Here is a 27,356-nt window from a genome sequence, read left to right on the forward strand (position 1 = left end):
AATGTTATTCTATGGCTAAGGATAGGATATATTACAAAAAGTATGAATCAGCAATGTGATGCATGTTGTAATTTTTTTCTTGACAGGTTTTACACCCAGTGTGTCATGTTAGGGCACTTCATCTTTGGACAGCTGTGTATCTGCCTATTTCATCTCCATGCACACCCACTGGCAGTGCTGAACTCTGCCTCTCCCGAAGTGGAGCAGCAGAGGAACGAACTGGAAAGTCACTGGACAGGTGCGCAGACTGGATTTATTATTTCTGTCAGCTATATTGAAATGCAAATGATTTATATTGAGCCGTTACAATTCAACTTGTGCTAATGTAAAAACATTGAGCAGGACTTGGATGATCTGGGTGATCCAGTGACATTTTAACTTGTGATAGATGCATAGATAATAGATGTTCAACACAAGTCTGCCATCGGGCTCATCAATTCAGCTCCAGTTCTTTCAAAGAACAATCCAGTTAGTCATACGACTCTGCTTTTCCTTATATCTGTGCATTTGTTTTTCCTTCAAGTACTTTTCCATTCCATTTTGAAGGCGACTATTGAATCTGTATCCACCATCGTAACAGGAGGTACATTCCAAATTATGACCACTTGTTGTGCAAAAATATTTTTTCTCACATCACCACCGGTTCTTTTGCCAATCACCTTAAATTTGTGCCCCTTCGTTATCAAGTCAGCTATTGGTAACAGTTTTCTGTGATAGCAGTTGAAGGCAGGAGTCGTTGAGCATTGGTCAAGAATTCACCCCCAAGAGGGGAGATGGAGAGCATTGGTTGATGCTGTGGGTCAATGTTTTGAGGGACCCAGTGTTTTTTTTATTGATATCAAGCAAATTGAACTCTGAGAGCCCAGAGGGTTCCTTGGATCTGAAATTGTGATATTCAGAATTATGTAATGATTGGCTTAGCAGACCTCTTCAAGAAACGTTAACTTCCTATAAGTCTTATCTTAATCCTGACAATTCAGAATGCAGCAATGTGTAGTTTACAAATGAAGTTTAACACCTAATCTCTGAAATACTATTTCTGAAGAACAGCCCTAGACTAAAACTGAGGCCTGAATCTTCACAACAACGGAGAGCCCTCTATTGAATGGAAGAGGGCTGAATCCCAAAGCACCTCCAGCACGGCACCTACCATTTTCGCAGAGGCAGGAATGAGTCCAAGTCGAGGATTTACATATGCACATTTCACAGAGGCAGCTGCCCATTTAAGTCAGTAGCTGCGTCTACTTGTGTGATTTTCGTAACCCAGTTGTGTGCAACACATGTGTGCAGGTTAGACCTGGTAGAAGCAGGTCTGAAATTTGTGGTATTCTTTGGAGAGGTGGGTACCCTCTTTGGATATGGTCCCGGGACATCTTTAGGGGGAGTTCAGGTGCCCATTGGGAGAGGTCATGTGCTCCATGGGATTTTTAAAAATAGCTGTGGAAGTGTGTAAAAAAAAGTGCAATAGTTCATTAACTGTCGGGCTCATTGAACTGACAAAATTGTCAATATGCACTGTCATGTCAGCTGTAAAGCTGCCAAAGCATTTAATACTCTTTAAATCTTTGAATCAAATGTCTGGAGTGTTTTTAAAAAGTTGCTATTTCACGCTGTCTGTTGACATAAGCCTAAGGGTTACTATTACTGTGGTAGATGAATGCTGCATAATGATCTCTCAACATTCCATTGAGAGGAATGTTGAGGGATCCTCTAGGAGATCCATTAGTGCCTATCTGTAATAGGCACTTAGCACACGGTGGCGCAGAGGTTAGCACTGCTGCTTCACAGCGACAGGGACCCGGGTTCAATTCCCGGCTTGGGTCACTGTGCAGAGTTTGCACGTTCTCCCTGTGTCTACGTGGGTTTCCTCCAGCTGCTCCAGTTTCCTCCCACATTCCAAAGATGTGCGGGTTAGGAGCATTGGCCATGCTAAATTCTCCCTCAGTGCATCCGAACAGGCGCCGGAGTGTGGTGACTAGGGGATTTTCACGGTAACTTCATTGCAGTGTGAATGTAAATCTACTTGTAACTAATAAATAAACTTTACTTTCACTTTATTTAATCTTAGCATGGATTCTGAGGACTTCTAATTGTGGATACTGGGTTAGTTGGCTTGGTTGGGATAAAGGCAAAGGCTACTGGTGGGGGCATGGGTTGGCACAGGGGCAATGAAGGGCCATGGGGTTGGAGAAAGGGGCATATATTGACATAGAGAATATGAGGGGCCATGGTTAGAGGAGTGGGGGGTGGGGGTGTTGTGGAAGCCTGGAGATTGCTTGTGTCAACAAACTTGAGAATGTTTATTTTCCTGCTCCCTTTTATGGGATATTCTGGAAATTCTTCTCACTCCCTTGTAGAGAGGTTTCCATTTTAGCTTGTTGCCCCAGTCTCAAATTCCCCTAACAATGCAGGGCTTGAATAGGCTTCTGTGATTCTCTTTTGCTTCATTCCCTGTTCTATTCACAGCCTCCCGGCTAGTTTGCTCCAAACCTAAAGTCCCATTCAGTCAGTCCTTACTGGCAGTGACCCGAGATCCAGCCTCTTGTTCTGTTCATTAAGGTAATAAGATCTGCTGCAAATGCAGCACATTGAGGAAAGCCAATGTAGATCTGAGCCAGGAATAGGTACCAAACATCATCATGCTCATTGATGCGTGAATTTTGGATATACTGTCTGAATTCTCCTATTTCTTCAAGTAATCAAAGTTCTTTTTCTGATTTTTTTCTAGATTGCCAAAAGCTCGTTCTGTAGACAATCTTCCCTTGGCTTGTGACAGTGGAGTTCCACTGACAAGAACATCCAGTGATCCCAACATAAATCAACATTGTCAGGAAGGACGTCTCACTCCAGAGCCCAGAAACATGCCTGTGCTAGCTATACCTGATATCCCTGATGTACCCAATGTTTCTGAAGTTGGGACTGGGGCATCCCTCCCTGATCGAAAAGTAAATGGCTTAATAGATCCAGTAGAAACAGCAGAGGAGGCTAGAGAGGAAAATCTATTCAATAACTCATCTCTCCCAACAGAAGAGGAGGAATCATCCGATAGCAGAAACCTGAACAAAAAGACAGAGCGCCACAGAAACCTCGAACCATTGACTCATCCCAAAGACACTCAACAGGAGAAACTTTTAAATGATCTTAGCAGTAATACAATCGCAAACAATAAGCTTGAGGAAAAAACACTTGGGATTACTGAAACTGAAGAAGTTATCCAAGAAAAACCAAAAGAATGTAGGGTTTACGAAAATCACCCAGGTCATTGTGAACAATTTGTATCAAACCCATCTGCAAAGACCATTTCCTCAGGCACTGACCAGTTACCAGAATATAGCAGCAACTCTTCTGCTTTACAACCCTACCTCCATTCTGTGGCAGATGTGCTTAACCTTGAGGAGAAAGTTTCTGCCATGCATAGCTCCACAGAGACTGTGACTGAGGAGAGGACAAAGGCAGATGGTTTTTCATTCTCCAAGGACTTAAGCTTTGGGAAGAATGGTATTTTATTTGCAAATGAACTTCAAAATGAAGCAGAACAGTGTAGGGTTGGGAGGACAGCGATAGAGAGTGTGAGAACTATCAGAAAACACATTTGTCAGAGTCAGTTCAGTGACTTCTCATTGCTGAGCTCCAACTGGGATAGTGTACAGGGTTTGGTAAAATCGGCCTATAGTGGGGATACAGGCCACCGGAAAGCCAAGCTGAATGGTTGTCATTATAAAAGACTAAACAATAAGCATCTGAGAGTGGGTTCTGCAGTGAACGGACAGTATTTGCTTAAGGAGGAACAACTAGGAGCACTTAAGAATCTCCGACAATCCCACCAGATCCATTCCAGCCTTTATTCATTAGGATCAAATCTAAAGACTTGTGGTTTTTTTACTCACTCATCACATTGGAGACAGCTTCAACCAATTGGGCAGACTGCTCCCACCACTTTGGAGATGTCTCCGAGCTACGTCGATGATGATGGATTGCCGTTTCCCGTGGATGCAGTTCAACAGAGGTTACGACAGATCGAGGCGACTTACAAGCAGGAGGTAGAATTGCTTCGTCGACAGGTTCATGAACTTCAGATGCGTCTAGACAGTCAGCAGTACTGTGCATCCCCAGTGGAGGTGGACATTGACTATGGGGATGATTTTGTAAGTGAACAACATCTTTAGCTTCTCTGAGCTGTTCTCATCCAGTGTAACGAAAGAACTTGCATTTATATGACAACACCCTCAAATTCCCAAAGCACTTCACACTCCTTGAAGTGCAGTCATTGTTGTAATGTTGTAAGTACAGCAGTCAACTTGCATACAGGATGGTTACACAAACAGCAATTAGGTGAATTGTACATAGTTGGTTGATAAGTATTGGTAAGAACATGGAAAACTCTCCTGATTGGTTTCTCAAAAGGAGACGGATTTTTTTTTCATTCAGGAGATGTGGGCATTGCTGGCTGGGCCAGCATTTATTGACCATGCCTAATTGCCCATGAAACGAGTGCTAGGTCATTTCCCTAGCATTTAAGAGTCAACCACGTTGCTGTGGGTCTGGTCGTGTGAATTTCCTTCCCTTAAGAACATTAGCGAACAAGATGGGTTTTTGTTTACAACAATGGTCATCATTAGACCTTTAATTTAAGATTTTTTTATTGAAATCAAATTTCACCATCTGCCGTGGTGGGATTTGAACCCTGGTCCCCAGAGCATTACCCTGGATTACTAGTCCAATTACAATACCACTACGCCACTGCCTGCCCTCAGAAAATGACAGGTGGTGCTTCAATTTAACATTCCCTTCAAAAAGCAACACCTCCTAATACTGCAGCACTCCCTTAGTACCACATTGATGTTTAATCCTTACACACCTTGCCTCTCGAGTGGGACTTGAAGCTAGAATCTTCAGACTCGGACAAGAGCCATGGGTGATGCCTGACAGTTTAAATGATTAGGGAATGAGTAACCAAGACTTGCATTTAAAGAGCACATCACATGATTAGCAACTAAATCCATATCACTTTTTCTCTTTTCTCTTCATCTCAACTAAATTTCTTGCTCCATGTTGGAATGCACATCCATGTTATTAACTTTACACCACAACCATTGTCAATTGACTATTCTTCCACCATAAGGCTGGACAGAGTTTCAATGTTTTAGAAGGCATCTCAGCCATGTCTAACCTTGTTTAACCCAATTATTTTATTTCTGTCTTAAGAAACGGGTGGGAAGTCATATGGCCAGGAGTTTAGAAAAGGAATTTGAGGTTGGGCCCTAGCCAGCTCAAGGTACAGGTTGCCTGTACCAAGGTGAAGGGAGAACGATGTATAAGCATATGCTAGGCTCAAGCATGGTAACTAGCTAGGAACTGCAGTAGGTCATTTGGCCCTTTTGAACCTGCTTTGCCATTCAATAAGATTGTAGCTAATCTTCTATCACAATTCCACCTCCCTGTACTATTGCCTTATCCCTTAATTCTCATATACCCAAAAAGATTGAGTTCACTCGATGACAAAGCATATACAGCTCTCCCAGATAGAGATTTCCAAAGATTCACAGTCATAGAATCATAGAATCCCTACAGTGCAGAAGGAGGCCATTTGGCCTATCGAGTCTGCACCGACAACAATCCCCCCAGCCCCTAAACCCCACATAATTACCCTGCTAATCCCTCTAACATACACATCCCGGGACACTAAGGGCCAATTTACCATGGCCAATCAACCTAACCTGCTCATCTTTGGACTGTGGGAGGAAACCGGAGCACCCGGAGGAAACCCACGCAGACACGGAGAAGATGCAAACTCCCCACAAACAGTGACCCAAGCCGGGAATCGAACCCAGGTCGCTGGAGCTGTGAGGCAGCAGTGCTAACCCTGTGCCACCGTGCCGTCCTTTGAATGAAAAACCAAATGGTCAAGCCCTTGTTCTGGGGCTCTGACTCCAAGTTCTAAATTCCCCAGCCAGGACAAACATTTTCTCAACATCTATCCTGACAAGCCAGGTAAGAACTTCATATGTTTCAATTAGTCATTCTTCTAAATACTCAGGAATATCGGTCTAGAGTACTCAGACTCGCCTCTTGGGACAACCCTAGCACCTGTGGAACTAATCCAATGAACTTTTGTTGCACATAAAGTATATCTTTCCTTGAGTAAGAAGAACAAATTGCGCACATTACTTCAGATGTGGCCTCCGTAATGTCCTGTATCATTGTAATAAAACTTCTTTACTCTTATATTTCAAGCACTTTTTGTAACACATGCCAATATTCAATTTGCCTTCCTAATTGCTTGCTGTTCCTGCACGTTAACATTATTTGATTCATCTTTAAGGACACTTGGGTCCTTTTGAATACAAATATTTCCCAGTGTCTCGCCATTCATAGTGGGCCCTAACTTCCAAGCTCCCTAACATCAGATTGGTGGGGCTGTACCAAAAGGTGCATTGAGTTTGGTTCCTAGGTAAGGCTTGAATGATAATTACCCAGAAGTGCAAACTTCACCTGGGTAATTCAGAAATGTGATTTAAATCGCAAACTTTTGGATGGTTCCAATTGGGTAATACCAGTAGTTACCAAAAATAAGTTGGAAGAATTAAAATCACTTCTAACCTCTGGGTGCCGATTGTACAGACCCAGTCTTGACCTCCCATGGGATCTCCCGATCTTGTCAATCACCCAAGGGATCTCTTCCTCTCCTCCCATCCTAGAGTGGCCCGGTTTTCAATACCCCACCTCCCAGACATGGTACAATGCAACCTGAGAGGCCCTTTAAATTTCAGTGGACCTTTAATCTTACCTGGTTTATGTCAGCCAGTTGCGTAAAAGGAAAAAAGGGCTGTGGCCTCCTTCACTTCGACTCTACTGAACTTCATTGCTGGGCCCTGGGAAAAAGCTTTGTTGCTAGGATCTTGCCCAGCCTGAGTCAGAAGGTCAGATGAGACGCCTGGGAAAAAAAATCTTAAGTAATTGCGCATGAAATGTCAATCCGGCGCTGATTGCCACTCTGAGGAAGTTGAGGCCCATTGCGGTCTGTAATTCCCATGGAGTGGCAATCTGAGTCATTGGGGGTTCACATTGCCGTAAGTTACAGCTTCCCTGCCCAATGCTGAAAATGATGCGCAAGTGCCTTGGTGATTTTCTTGCATTCCATTACACCCTATTGCTGCTGTATAATTGATGAAGCCAGCTGCTTTGTCTTGGGTGGTGTGTCGAGCTTCTTGAGCATTGTTGAAGCTGAGCTCATCCAAGCAAGTGACAAATATTGTTTCACCGGCATGAAACGAGAAACAATGGCCTAGGACTTGGTACAACGTGAAGTGCAAAAGATTTGCTAGCTTGTGGCGTCAAAAACGTTAGATTTGATGCACTTGTGCATAAATAGAACCTTGGAATTACAGAAATGTTATGAGGGAGAAAGAGACCATTCAGCCCATCATGTCTATGCCAGCCAAAAAAGAGAAAAAATAAACTAGCTGTTCATTTCAATCCTAATTCCCAGCACATGGTCCCTGCAGTGCAAAAGGGGTCATTCGGCCCATCAAATCTGCACCAACTCTCTGACAGAGTACCTTACCCAGGCCCTCTCCCCATTACCTCACACATTTACCATGGCCAATCCACCTAGCCTGCACCCTTTAGGACTGTGGGAGGAAACCGGAGCAGACACGGGCAATTCCACATAGTCACCCAAGGCTGGCATTGAATCCGGGAGTCCTGTGAGGAACCTGGTGCTGTGAGGCAGTAGTGCTAACCACTGCACCACCATGCCAGCCCTTCAGGTGCAAATCCAGGTACTTTCTAAATGAGTTGAGTATTTCAGCCTCAACCACCAATTTAGGCAATGAATTCCAGATGCCTACCACCCTCTGGGTGTAAAAGCTTTTCCTCATGTCCCCTCTAATTTTTCTGCCAGTCACCTTAAAGCTATGCCCCTGATAATTGACCCTTCAGCTAGAGGAAACAAGTTTTTCCTGTCTACCCTATCTAGGACTCGCATAAGGTCCCTTAGCCTCTGTTTTATGGAAAACAACGCTCATCTATCCAATAGCATGTATTTTAATGCAGCATATGATGTGAATAGTAGAGGTTGTTATAATGTAGGTGTTAATAAAGCTGAGTTGAACTGTCATTCACTATAGTTGTTGCTGATATTTCTGTACTGTTGTAAATATTTCACGTACTCTGATTTTCAGACCTGCTTGAGAGAATCGGATGACAGTGACATTGAGGAATCTTTGTCCATCCACAGTGATGATCAGCGCTCAGAAGCAAGTTGGGAACCTGTGGATAGGAAGGAGACTGAGGTAGGAGCATAGATTCATTGCTCTTAGTACAACAAAACCTGCAAAATGGTTTGGGCAGGTCATAAACATTTCTGCTAACTGCTTCTTTCAAGCCTTTGTGAAGGATTTGTATTTTTTTGTACTTTTGAGTTATGTCCTGCAGATGTGAATTATTTATTGCCTCACACTCCCAACAGGGAGCCCTTTAGTCAGCGGTTATCCTGCTGTAGGGAAATACACTCTCATTTTCCTTTACCTCACTTCCATGTCCCCATAAAAGAATGAAATTGGGGTTAATAGCATGGTTTAAGGATTGATTTATGGGCAGAAAACAGGAAGTGTAAAGGAGTAATTTTCATCATTATTAGGCTGGTAATTAGTGCAGTATTGCAGCAATCACTGGTTGGGCTTCAGCTGTTTACAACGATATCAATGACTGGGAGAGTCAGCCAATGTAATGTCCCCAGGTTAGCTGGCGATACAAATTTGGGTGTGAAAGTAAGTAAGCTGTGAGGAGGATGCAAAGCTTAACATCAGGAAAAATAATAGAATCCTTACTAAAGGAGAGACCAGAAATAAGAAATATAATAGTGAGCACGAATTTCAAAAAGGAAAATCTTGCTTGACCAAGCGTATTGACGTTTTAAAGAGGTAACAGAGAGAGTAGACAATGGTAATACAGTAGAAGCAATTTATCTGGATTTTCAAAGGCCATTGATAATATGTCTCATAGACTAATGAATAAGATCAGAGAATGTGGGAAGCACTGGCTTTAGAAGTAGGAGTCACAGTCTCAGGACAAAGGGTAAACCACATAGGATTAAGGCAAATTTTCTGAATCTTTGTAACTCTCTGGACCAGAAGTTATGGATGCTCAGCCATTGAGTAGGTTCAAGGAGATTGATAGATTTTTGGATACTAAAAGAATTGAGGACAGTGTGGAAGGTGGACTTGAGATGGATCAGCTATGGTCTCACTGAATGCAAGAACTGGTTTTTACAATACTGTTTTTCTTTCCTTCCCCATATCCATTATTCCTATCCACTCTCCTCAGTTTCCTTCTCCTTCCTCTCCCCCACCCCCACACAGTTTTCTGCTCTACCCAATACTCCCCACTACACTACCTTTCCACTTTTCCCCTGAGCGGGGCATATGTGAGTGCTAAGCACCAAGGACTTGTAAGTTGAATAGAGTCTGAAATTGGAAACTCTCAGACTCTGAGCAATCAGCAAAAGATTATGAAAAGATAATGTAAGCAAATTGCTTACAAAAATACAGGTGCACATTTAAAAAGTAAGCAAGTTAGCAATAGAAAAGGAGTACAATAGAGATGTGCATAAGTTACCAAGAAAGGCAACTGAAATAAAGTATAAGTGGGTTCAAGAAGCTATTTTGTGATGAGATGAGGATCTTAGATACAAGGAAGGCATAGATAGTTGAAGATTAAGAAAATACGGAGGTTTCTTTCAGCCTTTCCCTATTGCTAAAAGATCTTGTATTCTGTTCATATGCATAACTATGTATTCAAATAAAATACTGAATTCTCTCTGAAATTTGAAGTTTAGTATACTTTAAGGGTAGTCAAGTTGTGTTTACATCACCGGAAGCGATGATGTTCTAATTGGTTGATATATTGCAGGTGACACGGTGGGTCCCCGACCACATGGCATCGCATTGCTTTAACTGTGACTCAGAATTCTGGTTAGCCAAAAGGAGACACCACTGCAGGTGAGCAATCTTTGAGCAATGTACTGTACCTTTAGCCTCACCAAGAACCATTACTCATTACAAACCCTCACTCCAACTTTGCTACTCATCACCATCCCTCGTGTGTGTGTGTGTGTGTCTGGCTGTGTTTACCTGTAGGAGATTGCATTTACCCAGAATTGAGGTGTACACAGATTGCATAGAGACAGTCAGCCATTAACCAGTGCTAATTCTCATTTCAGTAGTGTCAAAATCAGCCCATTCTCTAGTATTGTTACATAATGCCAAGCTTCACTCCAGTAACAATATCAACACTAACCATCACTGAAGTAATTTAATATTCATTCTCAGTCCAGTCCCATTACTCTACCAGACTTGATCTACTTGCTTAATTGCATATCAACAAAACAATTAATTGGCCATGAAGAACTCACTCAAATGCCACACATCAGCATGTTCTCCCACTTCTACTGTTGGTTAACACTGCCCCTCCCATCAGTACAGTTAACTCTGCATAAACCTCTACATCAGTAGCATTACTTAAAACTAAATGCTAGAATCACTCCATGATGTTGTTCAACACTAATGCTCGTTCTAGTGCCATTGCCCATGACTAAACTGGACTAAACCTGATGACATAAGTGATTACGTTTCAACAAATAGTTGACTGAAGTACTTTCTCCAGGATGTCCTGAGGGTCAGATGAAGCTATATATATAACATTCTTTCAATTAACAATCACTGAACCTCACTACATAACAGTTTAGTAACACATCTTCCACAAACACTCCCATTTGTATTGTTCTGCTGTTGAAAAGATTTCTGTGTGTTTTGAGGATATAAATTTTAATTGAGTGTACTTTGGTTTATATTCTGAATGATTTTGTTTCTGAACTGTTTCTGGTGCTTAGTGTAAAATGAATGTATTAGGTTAGAGAAGGAAAAGTAAACCAGGTTCCTTCTGATTGCTGCCCTGTGACCTAAACTGAAAGTATGTATACTCGACTGGGTAAAGCGATATTGTGCTCCACCTCTACCAAGATGCTATATTTGGAGAATTCTGATTTTGTTGAGATACTGAAAGGTTATTACTCTCCCAATAGGTGTCTGCACCTTCAAGGGATGAAAATTAGACTTGAGTATGCAGTGCAGCACAGATAAACTATCTCCTTTCTCTGTGTCTGAGCATGTTAATGGATTGACGTTGTTTGTTTATTCCTAGGAACTGTGGGAATGTTTTTTGTGCCAATTGCTGCCACCTGAAGCTACCCATTCCAGATCAGCAGTTATATGACCCTGTCCTGGTCTGTAACTCCTGCTATGATCAGATTCAAGCGTGCCGCACCCGGGAAATTATGAATCAGCAGCTGAAGAAGCCGATTGCTACTGCATCCAGTTAAAATGGCACTCTGCCTTCCCCAACTTGTGCCGTGAAGCTTCTGTTATCCTGGAAACTTGACACTTGAAGGTTAGCTGGGTTCGACAGAAAAAAAAATGCAAACCCCAGCTGGATAGGTGTTTTGGAAGATTTCAAAGTACTGATATGAAAATGCTGCTACAACAAGCTCTTGACCTGTGCACTATGAACTTTGGGTTGGGGGGAGAGGGGAGAGAGTAGGGAAATAACCAAAATATTAATGAGAAAAGAAACAAATCCATCTCTAACTGATGAGCTTCTTAGGTTTGAAAAGAAATTCTAATTCTTGCGTAAAGAGCTTCTGAGATATAAAGTGGAGACTATGTGGTGTCCTGTTTCTCAATTGCTTGACCAGCCATTACAAGAGTGAGCAGCTTCTGTGCCTCAGTAAAGAATGTGATAGAGGTAGAATTGTGTAAAATCTAATTGTATATTGCAGGCTGTGGAACCTCTTAATTCTATCCACTTTTCAACCTGTATTAAAGGTTGCAAAGAGATTGAGGGACTGTGACAGTTGCTTGTTTAAATGACACCGGCAGCCTAAATTTTATTTCTGAGTTCCTCTGAGATGTGTGACAATGATGCTCGTGATTCTAAAACATGCCTCTAAACGAGACATTTCTCCAATCTGTTTTCATTTATTGTTATTTTTTTAAATGTTGATGGAAGATGGAGATGTACATGTGAAACCTGTATGATATTGGGGGGGTTTGCTGGGGGTGGGCAGATCCCACAGTATTATCACTCCTATTAGCCTACTATGTTGGAGGAACAACGTGTCCCTCTCAGTTTATTAATTCTTACAATTTTCCTTCTCTCTTTCCTCTCCTTTCTCTTACAAAAGAAATTTTTTTACAAACTGGAAAAAGCCATTAGGCCCAAAAGCTTGTCCCCTTTCTCAAAGACCAACCACACTATTTATTACTCTTTTCACCATATTTCTTGTCTCTTCAAGCATTCATTTTAATTGTCTCTTGTCCAGTTGTACTGTCTACTTCAATGCCTTTCCCTGGTATTAATTGCAATTGATTATTCTCTCGGTGAAAATATTTAACCCAACCTCTTCATTCTTGACACTTCTATCAGAGCTCTGGTTGCATGTAAATTATAAATGGGCAGATCCGACTGTACATCTTTAAGTTAAAATATATGATTATAGGAATTTGAATTGAGAGGAAGATAGCTTTTTTTCTTGTTCATCTGTGCCTCTTGACCTTCTCTTTCTTGTCTTTCCCTTGTGGATCTCCCTTCTCATTTTCCTTTTCTCCCTCATGGTGCACTTGCTGGGTCCTGCGTTTCTCGATCACACTGATAGGCCTGTTAGTTGCTGGTCTGAGGTGACACATTAGAGCTACCATTTGCTGGAGAGTGCTCCATGTGTTGCTCCATAGTCTACCACAACAACATGTAATGAACTTTGCAAGTGTGGTTAATCTGAGGTGTGTAAAATTGTTTACTTATAGTTAGAAATTGACAGACGTAAGTGATTTTAAAAAGCACATCTTTGAAGCACCACCCATTGTTTGTGAATTTGTGATTAACACCTTACTCAGCCCACACTGAAATGGAAAAGTTTTGGGAACCTTCATTGGATTGACAAGGGAGTTCTTGATCAATTCTTTTCACTTTTATTTTACAGACTTTGAACAGTGTCTCCTTTCTAATTGTCTAACAGACTATTGATTTCTGTCCATTTCCCAAATTAAATGTAGTGAATTTCACAGGCCCCAGATTAAAGCTGGCTGGGAAGGAATCTTGCTGCTGATAATAAACATCTGTGGCAGATTTAATTCTTTAATTTTCTATTCATTTATCGGACTTTCAATGTTTGATACAATGCAAGTGGCATTTGCAAGTCATCAAACTTGTAACAGAGCTAAGACAAAACTAACTGGCAAAGTATCTTGTGTTCTGTAACAGTACATGAGTGTAATCGTTATGGGAATGCATTTTCCAACCTAGGGGCTGGTAGTGTGGTTTAGATGATACCTGTACACATTGGAGAGAGTTTTCCTAGGCCTGTGGAGGCAGGTTTGAAGATCAAGAGGGTAAGAGTGGGTGGTGGGCTGGGAAAATTGAAAAAAGAAAATCAAATTCCAACATGCTTCTGCTTTTGTCAATTTTCCCGAGGAGTGGATAGGGAATAAATTCGAGAAACTGTGGCTGAGGAATTCTAATAAAAGTGTTAAGCAGGCAATTAAGAGGGAATTAATGTATAAATTTCCCCTTTCTCGAAAGGATCGGTCCAATGTTGTGCCTCCAACCAATGGGTTGGAGAAGGTGAGAGTGTAGCAGGGGGGACTTCCTCTGTACAGCTGACAAGCTGCGACAGCTTTGATCATTTGCACTGAAAAACTTCAGACATGATCAGACGGCGAGACTGCAGTGCAAAACACTCCTCTGCAGAAAGTGTTATTACTGCATAAATGGTGATTGCCAGCTCCAACACCTGAACCACCTTCATTCAACTGTTCCCCTTGCTACTAGCCTTGACAGTGGCATGGGAGCAGCTTATGCAGCCCATCTCCCACCTCTGCTGAGGGTCTATGGCAAGGGGCCTACCACTGCCACAAGTTGCAGCAGGAGCAACACCAAGAAAAGTAGTAGCTGCCTTCTCAGCCACAACTGGAAGGAGGTGAGACTCTTTCTCCCCACCCAACCCGAGTGTCTACAGGCAGGTGTCCAGTTATTTTGAAATGTGCGAACATTGTTACGTCAGGAGTCTCAGACTCTCATGCAGATGTTATTGACATCTGCACACTCATGATGGTAGATTATCTTCCTAATAGGGCAGGTAGGCATGCATTACCTGTGGCTACAAGGTGCCTGGAGGACCACCCAATCCTCACCTCTCCTGACCACGGATGTATGCCTCTCCCAAAGTTGTGTGCAGCCTTCTCCTGTGAGGACAGAAAGCAGGTGGAATTTAGTGATTGTAATAGCAGCTTTGGAAGTTGGGCAGGGGGCTGGAAAAATTGAGAAAAATGCCATTGGGCAGGTTTTCCGACATGCTGCTGCCTCCTTCGTCTTTCCTGGGGTGAGTAGGGAATAAAGTTGTGAACCTCTGCTCTTGCGCATGGGAAGCAACCATTTGTGCAGGGTGATTCTGAGGCATGGTTGAGACAGAGGGCAATAAGCTGAGTGTGCACTCAGGTGTGAAAATGTGAGGGTGCAGCTGCTAGGATGTATGATCTGAGGCTAACATTGCAGATTAGAATGTGGGGCCTGCCACCTGAGGTGCTATGCCATTCACCTTTCATGCCCACCAGGTGTTCCTGATTCCCTTACACAGTACACAGTCTCCAGACTGGAGGGGGGCACAGTTGCTTCTCACTTGGGCAGTTCCATTCATGCCTGCCTTGGAAAGGCTGACTACTTCCTTCCATTCTTAGGAGAGCTCACCTCATTGTCGCCCCTCAACTCCACCTCCAGGTAAGAGTGGGAGTGCTGGGAGCAGCTTTTCTAGATGTCCTCCCTCCCTGATGGTGTTGTAACCTAAACGCAAATGTTAGTGAGCTTCTCTGGAATGCCATGGGTTAAGCAGAAATTATTTCTGATAAAATGGCGTGATCTCCCAATTGGTCAGGAATCCCTGAAGCAGGCTCTTAATTTCATAGGATCCAACAGTGCAGAAGGAGGCCATTCGGCTAGCTGGCACATCTTTGGACTGTGGGAGGAAACCGCTGTGACCCAAGCCGGGAATCGAACCTAGGTCCCTGGCGTTGTGCGACAGCAGTGCTAACCACTGTGCTACTGTGCTGCCCTTAATTGGTTGTCTTTGGGAAGGAAAGGCCTATTAGTCTCTCATTCGGGTGTTTAACTTAAAAATAATCCCAATGCTGCCCTCAATATTTTGGTAACACTTAGAGATATTGATCAGGAAAAGGGTTATAGTCCTTTAACTTTAAACCGGGAACTCGACAGGAGTTCCCAGCATATAAACCTTTCTCTGGTGGGGGTATCTAGGAAGCATTTTATCACCTAATTGTAGTGGAAATTTGAAATGCTCCCCTCACCCCCAAGAGCTATGGATGCTGGGTCAATTGAAATTTTCAAGACCGAGGTCAAGGATTTTTGTTGGTCAGGCTATCGGGATATGGATAAAAACCAAGTTAAAACATACATCAGGCAAGATCTAAGAGAATGGTGGAAGAGGTTTGAAAGCTTGAATAGCTGCCTAATGTTCTTATAGACCAATAAGACCTAAAATGTGGTAAGTTGTTATTTATGCTGCAAATTCTGTAACTTAGTTCATTCTGCACCACCTCTACTGATGATGCTAGGAAGGTGCCATTGGAGTCTTTTATTTCTGGTGTGCATTAGATATATGGGACTGTAGTTGGCTATAATATGACCATGAACATTAGAATTTAAGTTGTATTGAAATGAGTGGTGTTATGATCTGATTAGGGGCCAGTCACCTTTTGTTTAAAGCAGACAAAGTTTGAAATCCCAGTTACCCACTAGGAGAATAAAGACACAAGATTCAAATAAAATAAATACTATAAAAAGAAAGGTAAGACAACTTAGAATATCTATCTCATACGCTAACATTCAGAATTAACACGGTAAATCTGAATTAACAGACTGATTCAACACACCGCACTGCACATTAATTGACAGGTGTGATCAAGACTGATCCCATGGGTTTCTCAGCTTCATACCTGGACATCAGTGGCCACTAAGTCACAATATCTTGCTACAATTCTGTCCCCCTCGTGAGGGATTTCCACTCTTCACCTTCAAAGATTTAGCCTCTGAATTTCCTCAAAAGCCGCTCTGACTCAGTCTCTTCAGAAACTACCTTTCCACGGAATTCACAAAGCTGCATTCCCACTCTAATTATTGGTACAATTACAACTCGCAAACCATTATCTTTACCATGTTGGCACTGCCCTGGGATTTCTCCAAGCTCCAGTGACCTTCCACCACCTTAACTGAATTGTAACTGCCTTCTGCCTGCCTAACAGATCCCAGGGTTTGATGGAATCTATCCCAGGCTGCTCAGGGAGACGAGAGATGAAATCGCTGGGCCTCTGACGCAAATCTTTGTCTCGTCACTGGACACAGGTGAGGTCCTAGAGGATTGGAGGATAGCTAATGTGGTCCTGTTCTTTAAGAAGGGTAGGAAGGATAACCCGGGAAATTATAGGCCAGTGAACTTGGCGTCCGTGGTAGGGAAGTTGTTGGAGAGGATTCTTAGAGATAGGATGTATGCGCATTTAGAAAGGAATAAACTTATTAACGATAGTCAGCATGGTTTTGTGAGAGGGAGGTCATGCCTCACTAAACTGGTGGAGTTTTTTGAAGAAGTGACTAGAATGGTTGACGAGGGAAGGGCCGTGGATGTCGCCTATATAGACTTTAGTAAAGCGTTTGACAAAGTCCCTCATGGTAGGTTGGTGCAAAAGGTTGGATCTCATGGGATAAAGGGGGAGGTGGCTAGATGGGTGGAGAACTGGCTTGGTCACAGAAGACAGAGGGTGGTAGTGGAAGGGTCTTTTTCCGGCTGGATGCCTGTGACTAGTGGTGTTCCGCAGGGCTCTGTATTGGGATCTCTGCTGTTTGTGATTTATATAAACGATCTGGAAGAAGGTGTAACTGGGGTGATCAGTAAGTTTGCGGACGACACAAAGGGCTGGACTTGCAGATAGTGAGGAACATTATCAGAGGCTACAGAAGGATATAGATAGGCTGGAAATTTGGGCAAAGAAATGGCAGATGGAGTTCAATCCAGATAAATGCGAAGTGATGCATTTTGGTAGAACTAACGTAGGGGGGAGCTATACGATAAATGGCGGAACCATAAAGGGTGTAGATACGCAGAGGGACCTGGGTGTGCAAGTCCACAGATCCTTGAAGGTGACGTCACAGGTGGAGAAGGTAGTGAATAAGGCATATGGCATGCTTGCCTTTATAGGACTGGGCATAGAGTATAAAAGTTGGGGTCTGATGTTGCAGTTGTATGGAACGTTGGTTCGGCCGCATTTGGAATACTGCGTTCAGTTCTGGTCGCCACACTACCAGAAGGACGTGAAGGCTTTAGAGAGAGTGCAGAGGAGGTTTACCAGGATGTTGCCTGGTATGGAAGGGCTTAGGTATGAGGAGAGATTGGCTAAACTGGGGTTCTCACTGGAAAGACGGAGGATGAGGGGTGACCTAATAGAGGTGTATAAAATTATGAAAGGCATAGATAGGGTGAACGGTGAGAAGCTTTTTCCCAGGTCGGTGGTGACGTTCACGAGGGGTCATAGGTTCAAGGTGAGGGGGAGGGGAGGTTTAACACGGATATCAGAAGGACGTATTTTACACAGAGGGTGGTGGGGGCCTGGAATGCGCTGCCGGGCAAGGTAGTGGAGGCAGACACACTGGGAACATTTAAGACTTATCTAGATAGCCATATGAACGGAGTGGGAATGGAGGGATACAAAAGAATGGTCTAGTTTGGACCAGGGAGTGGCGCGGGCTTGGGGGGGCCGAAGGGCCTGTTCCTGTGCTGTATTGTTCTTTGTTCTTCTATTTGAACTATAACCTACATGAGGTCTGAGCTGCAACTAACCACCCGCCTCAGCAGGCACATGGATAAATTCTTAAGCTCTACCATCTCCATGATAATGTTGCCTTTCACGGATCACAATGCTTTTGAATTAATTTTATTTTAACTTCCAAAACCAAACATCTCTCAGACAGCACTTATTTGCAACCAGTGTAGAAATCGGGCGGAATCTTCCCAAAGAAATCTTAAGTGTCATAAGAACATGGAAACGGGAGTCCACCATGCCAGTCTTGTGTGGGTTGGGGGGGGGGAGGGGGTGGTGCTTAAGTACGCCAGGGAAATGTAGTGCATGGCCAGGTATTGACAGATCACTCGTCGTGTTATAAAGCCTATTTCATCATTTGAATTAGTTTGGGTTATTGTGTGCACAGAAAATAAAATCAGCTTCACTTCCTGCTGTCAGAGTTCCTAGGGCTTGTCACAAGGAAATAAAGAAAAAATTGGTACACAGTAAAATAGAGCAAAATTAGCTCTTCTGTATAGAAGCGTTTTAACTTCTTAGTCTTGATGTCGCCCTCAGTGTGTCTGAAAGTCTTGGGAGTGTCCTGTATGCAATATTTCTGGAAATGTGCTCAAATGTAGAGCAATTTGTCCTCATGAAGAGGCAGGGTGCATATCTTTTCTAATTGGATTGTAGCACAAACTGAAATTAGGCACATTTATTTTCTGACAATTGAAGTAAAAATTTCTCCTCCGAGTTATGCTTTCATTGAAGATCTGACAACAAAACTTGAAAATGTTCCTGATCTTAAATTAGAATTGTCTCTTGCTCAGATAATACAAGTACTTTGGTCTGCAAAACACTACATTTTCCTGAGGTGTTAGCCGTGACTCAGTTGGACTCTCTCCTAAGTCAGAAGGTTTGGGTTCAAGTCCCACTCCAGGACCCGAGGTCAAAAATCAAGGCTGGAACTCCAGTACTGTGCTGAAGGTGTGCTGCACTGCCAGAGATACTGTCTTTACAGATAAGACATTAATTGGTAGCTCCATTTGCCCTCTCGGGCGCATGGCACTATTTTGAGGAAGAGCATTGGCCAAGTTTTTCCTCAATTGACATCACAAAACAGGGTGTCGTGGTTTGTTATCACATTGTTGTTTGTGTTGTTGCTTTATGCAAGTCAACTGCTAAGTTTCCTGACATACAACCGTGAATCCACTTGAAAAATACTCCATCAGCTGCAGAACACTGGAATGTGCTGTGGTTGTGAACAAAAATGTGAAACAATGACTAACTGTGGTAAAATGGTCTTGGTCAAGTAGTCATTATTCTAATATTCCTCAAACCACATTGTTATCCAACTGGAATATTTAAACCTTTTTCCCCAAACATTTTCCCCTTGTTTGACCAAGAGAGGTGACTCAGATACTTAAACTCTATTTAATGTTTCAGGTACCAATACTCCACAAAATATACATTAGTTTCAACATTTTAATTCGATTTCATCATTTAACTTCAACCTTAACTTTAACTCATTTAGCTTCAATTCTAACTCTAAGCTTTAACTCATTTAACTTTAAGTTTTGACTGACTGAACTGGCCAGGTCTGCCCTCGGATAGGAATCTTACTCATGGTTCTTTTTTCTTGTCTCAAGCCATCTTCAGGGCACATGTTGCGAATGTGATTCTCAAGTTTCTGCGAAGGAAAAGACTTAAAGTTCCTCTTTTTACTTATAACTTTTTCATAGCCTTCCAGAAAGTTCTCTGACACCCAGCCAATGATACCACCGGAAACTGATCGCGTTTGATTATAGCCAATGGAGTTCCTCTCAAACAATTACCATATGCTTATATTAAGTTGCATGTAAGTCACGTAGCCTCACCATATATGGACTAAGGCAGTAATAAACAGCTCTGGTCTGTCCGGCACTTGTCCAAACAATCATTCTTATTTGATCAACACAGGAAGTGTCACATCACATCTCACAGGACAGGCCACGGGTTGCTTCACTTTTCTCTGACTTGTTTGTGTTTAACTCAACTTGCCCAAAATTCCCAGCGTGCTTGATTATAGCTCTTAACCATTCTCGTTGTTGCCATTGCTGCTGGCCACCTGACTACAACATGCATTTCAGTAAAACCCAAACAACAGAGCTCATGCTGCAGTAAAAGCTGCTCAATAATTAATTGTGGAAGAAGAGTTTTTCAATAAACATAATACATTGTGGAGTTAGTGATACGATTGGGAAGGGCACTTGTCCAGATTTACTCTTTCTTTCTATTAATTCAATGATTGTGCTTAACCAAGGGCGGCATGGTGGCACAGTGGTTAGCACTGCTGCCTCACAGTGCCAGGGACTCGGGTTCAGTTCTGGCCTTGGGTCGCTGTCTGTGTGGAGTTTGCACATTCTCCCCGTGTCGGTGGGTTTCCACCAGGTGCTCCGGTTTCCTCCCACGGTCCAAAGATATGCAGGTTAGATTGTCCCTTAGTGTCAAGCGGATTAGCAGGGTAAATACGTGGGGTTACTGGGATAGGGCCTGGGTGGGATTGTTGATGCAGCCTCGATGGGCTGAATGGCCTCCTTCTGCACTGTAAGGATTCTATGATTCTCTCTATGATTTATGTGATACTTGCTAAGAAACTAGTCTTGACAAGCTTTGTTGAGTTTAAACAAAATGGGTTGGTTTTTATTGAGCTGTATAAAGATAATTTTAAAAATAAACTCATGTCCCGACCTTTGCAACTCATGCATACACACAAGCATGCAAAATTACAAGTTCTACAGTAGGAGGTTATTCATTGGCCAAATTAAGATTCACTGATAAAAAGCAAGAAATTTGAGTCCTTTGCTGGTATCTCTGCCTGAGGCAGAACCTTTCCACAGTGGTCCTGAAATTTCAATGGAGTTGAGACTGATATAAACTGCAATTTCTAGAGTCTCTTTTAAGCCATAATCCATCTTTTCTAAAAAGTCTATGCAATTGAGCCTGAGTTTTTTTTTCCATTGAATCTCTCCTGTGGAGGCTACCAAAAATGTATCCGTGATGGGGCCTTAAACCTGAGAGAGAGATGGTGTTAGTTCTCCATTGGCAGATTTCTTCCAGACTCTTGTTTCTAGCAGCTTGGATGTTGTACTAGAAACATTTCAGAATTGTCATTCTAGTCACATGACCTCACTCCATATATGATTTCAGAAGCTAATCAATTAGCTCATATCTGGCCAGACCTTGGTTATTGTTATAACCCAGGAGATTTGTTTCCCAACCATTGATTCCTAAATGATCCATCCTCCATCCTGATGAGATAGGAAGAACACCCCTCTAGCCATTATCCAAGCAGATTTTCTGTCTGCGCTTGAGAGGTAGCTTATAGAAATATAAATGGTGAGGACCAGTAAAGTTTAAGTAAACCTTTGAAGTAATTCTTGACATTAGCAGGTGTTAAATTCCATGGGATGTGACCTTGGTATGACTTAATTGTAATCCAATTGCAACCTTCTAGAAACTGGCCAACTTGTGATATCAGGTGACCAGTGGCAGCCATCTTAAATCCATGCCTTTGCTTGCTTTTCAAAAGTCATTTTAAAGCAGTTAAATATATATATTTGACCAGTGAATTTAACGATTCATATCTCATAGGCACACATCATGTCATTATGACAGTGGTGAAATAAGAGCTGTTCAGTATATTTGATACACCAGAACTTTGAGCACTTCACTAATTTTTAGCATTTATTCATTATACAATAAACAATTTATACAATAAACCTGCTGGGCCAGCTGCTGAATACTGCAAGGATTCGATGCTATAGAAAGAATTTTTCACCTCAGCAACAGTGACTCTTCAATCACTCAAATTTTCAAAAGATCAATGCTTCAATAGTGGTTTGCGAAGATCGAATTTTTTTATTTGGCCTGAAGAGCCTTTGAATTCTCAATTGACAGAATTTGTATGTGAGTCAAGCATCACTTACTATGCTCTCACTTGAGTCCACTCTGAAAACTTGAAAGGCTTTAATTTTTGATATGAAAAGATTGCTTTACCAAATTATTGCTTAATTAATGCAAAGGACACTGCAAATTGGGAGTTTAGTGCTAAGGAAATTTAAGTTCAGATTATTCAAATTAGGCAGTGTTAAATTCCAAGTGTAAATTTGAGTAACATCCCAGCAAGATGTCCTTCCATTTTTGGAAAAACTGTTTCCAGTTGCCTCAGAAGCATATTGACTCCCAATTTACTCCTCTTCATTGGGGAAGACGTAACCACTTTAACACTCTAGAAGCCTACCTTCCCTTCACTTTTGATACACTGGTGAGGTTGTAATTGCTCTCGACATCAAGGCAGCATTTGACAGAGTGGCCTGTCAGCGTAGCAAAAGTGGAGTCAATAAGAATCAAAGGGAGAACCCTCCATTGGTTGGAGTCATACCTGGAACAAAGGAACATGGTTGTTGTTGGAGATCAACCACCTCAGGTCCAGAAGATCATTGCAGGAGTCCTCAGGTTGGGACTCGTGTCCTAGTCCCAATCATTTTCAGCTGCACTAAATGACCAGCCTTCCATTCATAAGGTCAAAAGTGGGGATGTTTGCTGATGACTGCACAAAGTTCAGCACCATTCATGACTCGTCAGGTACCAAAGCTGTCCAAGTACAGTGAGACCTGGACTTGGGCTTGGGCTGACAAGTAACATTCATGCCCCATGAGTGCCTGGCAATGACCATCTTGAACAAGTGCGCATCTAACCATCACTTCTTGACATTCAATGGCATTAGCATAGCTGAATCCTCACTGTCAACATCCTGAAGGGTATCATTGACCAGAAACTGAATTGGATTAGCCATGGAAATGCTGTGGCTACAAGTGCCGATCAGAAGCTCGGAATCCTGTGGTGAGTACCTCACCTCCTGATGCCCACCATCTGCAAGGCACAACTTAGGAATGTGATGGAAAACTCTCCACTTGCCTGGATGAGTACAACTCTAACAGCCTTGAGCTTGACACCATCCAGGAGAAAGCAGCAAGTTTGAATGGCACCGTATCCTCAAACATCCACTCCACCACCGATGAACAGGGGTAGCTGTGTGTACCATCTACAAGATGCACTGCAGAAACTCATCAGTGCTCCTCAGGCAGCACCTTCCAAAGGCAGGATCATTACCATCTAGAAGGACAAGAGCAGCAGATACATGGGACCACCATCAACTGGAAGTTCCCCTCCAAGTCACTTAACCATCGACTTGAAATATATCGCCGATCCTTCATTGTCATTGGGTCAAAATCCTGGAACTCCCTCCCTAACAGCACTGTGGGTGTACCTACATCACATGGACTGCAGCGATTCACAAAGGAAGCTCACCACCTTCTTCTGAAGGATGATTCAAAATGAACAAATAAATGTTGGCCTAACCTGTGACACTGATCTCCATAAATTAATTTTAAGAAAAACTTGTCCCTGCTAGGTGGCATCACTGAGTCCATTTCCTGCTTTCCCCACATGTATCTGTCTTCAAAACAGTTGAACTGCGGGCACAGGCATTAACAAATAGGCACCCAACCAGTCTGATAATCCATAGCTTTGTCCTCCTATTACTGCAGGAAAATGTGGAGGGGAAGGACACCACTAAACTGCCTATGTTGCATTGTCATCCTCACTTTGACACCTGCTGAGAAAATTCTGAATTTCTTTGTGTCTAATATCTGGCATTTGTAAGAATAGTTCAGCTGTCGTAACTTTTTATATCCAGAGTCAACTCCAAAATATTCGTCTTCAGTCTTATCTCTAGCCCTTATTAGAATTCCAGTGACTCCCTGAATTTGACCAGCTCCTAATCAACTTTTTTCATAAGTGCTTACTTCACAAGTTACTTCTGTTGTCTACAAAGCCGATGCTGCTTTTATTCCATTCTGAATAACTCACGCTTAGGTCGCAATTTTACCGGCTCGCCCTGCTCATCGATGGGCGGAGTGAGCCGTAAAATTGCGTGAGAGCTGAGAAATCGGGATCACGCCCAATTTCTTGGCGCTCTCGATTTTATCGGCACCGGATTGCTGGCACGATCAGCCTCTCGCCCATTTCCAGCAAGAGGCTGAATATATTATTTAAATATATTTAAATTATTATTTACATCTGTTTAGTGAGCCCGGCACTCAATTGTCTGGGCACACTTGCTTTTGCGGCCTGCTCCCCATGAACAGAGAACAGTCATATTGCCCTCGCCGGTAGAACCGGAGGATGTTGAGACCCCCTAGGGAGGTCAAGGGCAACGTGCCCCTACGGCAGTGCCAGCTTGGCACCTTAGCAATGCCCACTGTGCTCCTTGTCACTGCCAACTGGGCAGTAACAGGGGTGGAGCCTGGAGGGAGCAGGGCCTATGGGGGCGGGGCCAGTCTGCGGCAGCCCGCGATCAGTGGAGTGAGCGGGGGGATCTCCTGCAACTTTGATAGTGGGGAGGGAGGGGGGCCCACTGCGCACTCTGCCAGAAATCGTGGGAGGGGGGCTGCGCACTCTGCATGCGATTGGAATGTGGAGGGCCCCGCTGCTGCTCTGCCTGTGATCAATGAGAGAGGGAGACGCGATAGGTCTTGGGGGGGGGGGGGGGGGGGGTGTGTGCGGGGGGGTGGGTGGCAGATGCTAGAGTTTTGAGCTCGCGATCGGCCGAGGGAGACCAGATTGCGGGAACATGGGTTGGGGGTTGAGATGAGGCTGGCTGCTGCAGCAGGTGCCTAACAGTTCTCTCTCTGTCTCTGTCAGCCCTCTGCGGCTACTATTGAGCTAGAAATAGTCTAGCTCATTTTTTCATGCACTAAATGCATAAAACTCACCCAAAAAACAGATCTGCAACTCTCCCATTTTCACGCTAGCTGGATACTTGAATTTTTCTCGTGACATTCCGCCCTCTGCCTTTTTTGCATTATTCCATCAAAAGTGAATTGTACTCATTGGCCATCTCTAATTACCATTCAAATGTGGTGGTGACCCTTCTTAAACTGCTGCTGTCCATATGTAGGTGCACTCACAGTGCTGTTAGGAAGGCACATAATAGTGAAGTAATGGCAATATAATTCCAAGTCAGGATAGTGTGTGGCTTGGAGAGGAAATTGCAGGTTGCTGTGTTCTCATATGTCTGCTGCCCTTGTCCTTCTAGTTGGTTTGAAAGGTGCTGTTAAAGGATCCTTGTTGAGACGCTTTAGTGCACCTTGGAGAAGGTACACACTGCTTTCACTGTGTGCTGGTGGTGGAAGGAACAAATGTTTAAGGTGTATGGGATGCTAATCAAGTGGAATGCTTCATTGGATGAAATCATGCTTCTTGAGTGTTGTTGAGGCTGCACTCACCCATTCAAGTGGAGAGTAATCCATCACACTCCTGACTTGTGCCTTTATATTCTTTGCAACTGTCACCCCATCTGTTAAATCCCCTGTCTAAGAACCAGAAATACATAATTGATGCTCATCTCTGCATTAATTTTCTCCAGTTTGAATCACACCAGTTTGGTTTCCACCCCACCAAGACAGACTTAATTCAAGTCACCAATAGTATCCTGTGTGACTGAAGGGTTAGCTCTCCTCATTATTTCCAATCTCCCTGGTACTTTCCATTTGATTGGCTGTTTACTTCCTTCTCCACCTTGTTTCATGTCAGTAACATTGTCCCTTATGTTTCTATTACTATTGACCTGGGACAGTCAGCAGACCTTTTGCTCCCATGCCCCCACGCTCTCCAGTGTACTTTGTACTTGGTACTCTCCCAAATTTTATCTATACATTAGCTTTCTGTTATTGTCTGGAAACATTGGGTCCTTCTTCACTATCGTCCTTGAACCACAAACCAAGCTTTGAGTGAATCAAAATATCCAAAAATATTAGCAAGAATGAAAGAATCTGTTTGCTTTCCATGTTTCGCCAGAAACTCTGCACCTTCTCCATGTGTTTCTGCTTCTGCAAGTACTCGGGTGGACAATCTAGTTTTTCTGTTTGATTGTTGAGTTGAGCTTCAATGCATCATAAGTAATGTTTATTCCTGTACCATACGAAGTACTCATCTGGCCAGACCTTTCAGCTGTGTCTCAATCAGTGGCAGTTTTGCCTCTGGGTCAAAAGGTTTTAAGTTCCAGTCCTATTCCGAGCTTTGAACATAAATATCAAGGTGGGTGTATAAGATTCTTTGACACTATTTTAAAGAAGAGCAGGGAGTTGTTCCTGGTATCCTGGCCAATATTATCCTTCAATTAACATCATAAAATAATCGATTATCTGTTAATTATCACACTATTGTTTGTAGAAATTTACTGTGCGCAAGTTGACTGCCATGATTCCTATATTACAAGAATCTTGAAAAGTGCCTCATTGCTGTAAAGTGCTTGAGACGACATGGGGGTTGTGAAAAGTGCTATATAAATGCAAGTCCATCTTTTTTCTTTACTGGTTCCCTATCCCTTTGTGCACCAAATTCCAGAGTCCGCATCCCTGTTTAGCAATCTATCTATGTTCTTAGTCCACTCTAGTTGCAGCCTCCAAATCTCCACTCCCAACCACTGCAATGCTGATTCTGGGCCACTGTATTTTAGCTTCCTCCCATTCTCCACTGTTAGCTGCAGTTCCTCCAAGTATTGTCGTCTGTGCTTGAATTATTTTCCAGAACTCCTGTGATTTCCTGTTCTTTGCAGGGTTCACATTGCCACAATCCCAGAGAGACCAATAACCTGAAAAGAATGGAATCACCAACCAATCCCTGATGAAAGGAATCAATGAACAAGATTTTTAAACTTTTACTGTAACAGTCAAACCCAACATTAACTTAAAACTAACTATGCATCAACAGACACATGGTAATTTACTTGATGAATTTAACTTTAAATAGCAGATGCAAGAAACATGCGTCTTACAAAATGACAGACAACTACTTCCCACATATATGTGGCACCATGTCCGGGTCCAAAGTTGTCTAATTGGGCCTCCGGTCTGTGGGCTGTCTCGTTTCCCACTCGAGTGATTTTGCCCTCGAGTTGTCTTCACCAGCAACCACATTCTATCAAATGAGACACACATGCGAATACTACCTCACTCATGTCACGTCCGTCCTGATGGCGCAGCTTTCCAGAGTTCCTTTTCAACCAACCAATCTGGTCCCCTGATATAAATTCTCAGCTCTTCAGCATCCCTGCTATTCAAACCACTTTTAGAATTCATTACCTTTTAGCTCCCTGGTACAATGCTTCCCCAAAAGCTTCTGGAGGTAAGTTTTCCTTCTTAGAGAATTGTACAGCACATTGTGCCTCAGCTGGAGTCTGAAAGAACGATCCAGTTAGTTCCAGTCCCTTTTGCAATTTGTTACTTTCCACGAATGCAACTTTTTCTTGCAAGTTACTTTTAAGTCTGTTTCCATTACCCTTTTAGGCAATGCATTCCTGACCATAATTTGCTGCATAAAAGCAGCTCCACTCCGCCCCTCCTCCTCTAATTC

The 27,356-nt window shown here is 42.9% G+C and overlaps 1 protein-coding gene across 9 annotated transcripts in view; it reads left to right on the forward strand.

Annotated features, from left to right (window-relative positions):
• The window catches only part of mtmr4 (myotubularin related protein 4), a 176,186-nt gene extending 149,477 nt beyond the window's left edge, over positions 1-26,709 (forward strand). For 8 of the 9 annotated variants that reach the window (XM_078225024.1, XM_078225028.1, XM_078225023.1 and 5 more), the window contains 5 exons: positions 87-238; positions 2,729-4,145; positions 8,184-8,294; positions 9,913-10,001; positions 11,203-13,187. In XM_078225024.1, coding sequence (XP_078081150.1) covers positions 87-238; positions 2,729-4,145; positions 8,184-8,294; positions 9,913-10,001; positions 11,203-11,380 — 1,947 coding nt within the window. In that variant the 3' untranslated portion in view covers positions 11,381-13,187. Of the gene's footprint in view, positions 1-86; positions 239-2,728; positions 4,146-8,183; positions 8,295-9,912; positions 10,002-11,202; positions 13,188-16,367; positions 16,468-26,559 lie in introns of those variants that run through there. The other variant, XR_013499101.1, reaches the window with a different exon arrangement.
• The last annotated feature ends 647 nt before the right edge of the window (positions 26,710-27,356 follow it).

This window comes from Mustelus asterias, chromosome 12 (genome assembly GCF_964213995.1).
Source record: "Mustelus asterias chromosome 12, sMusAst1.hap1.1, whole genome shotgun sequence".
Classification (NCBI taxonomy): domain Eukaryota; kingdom Metazoa; phylum Chordata; class Chondrichthyes; order Carcharhiniformes; family Triakidae; genus Mustelus; species Mustelus asterias.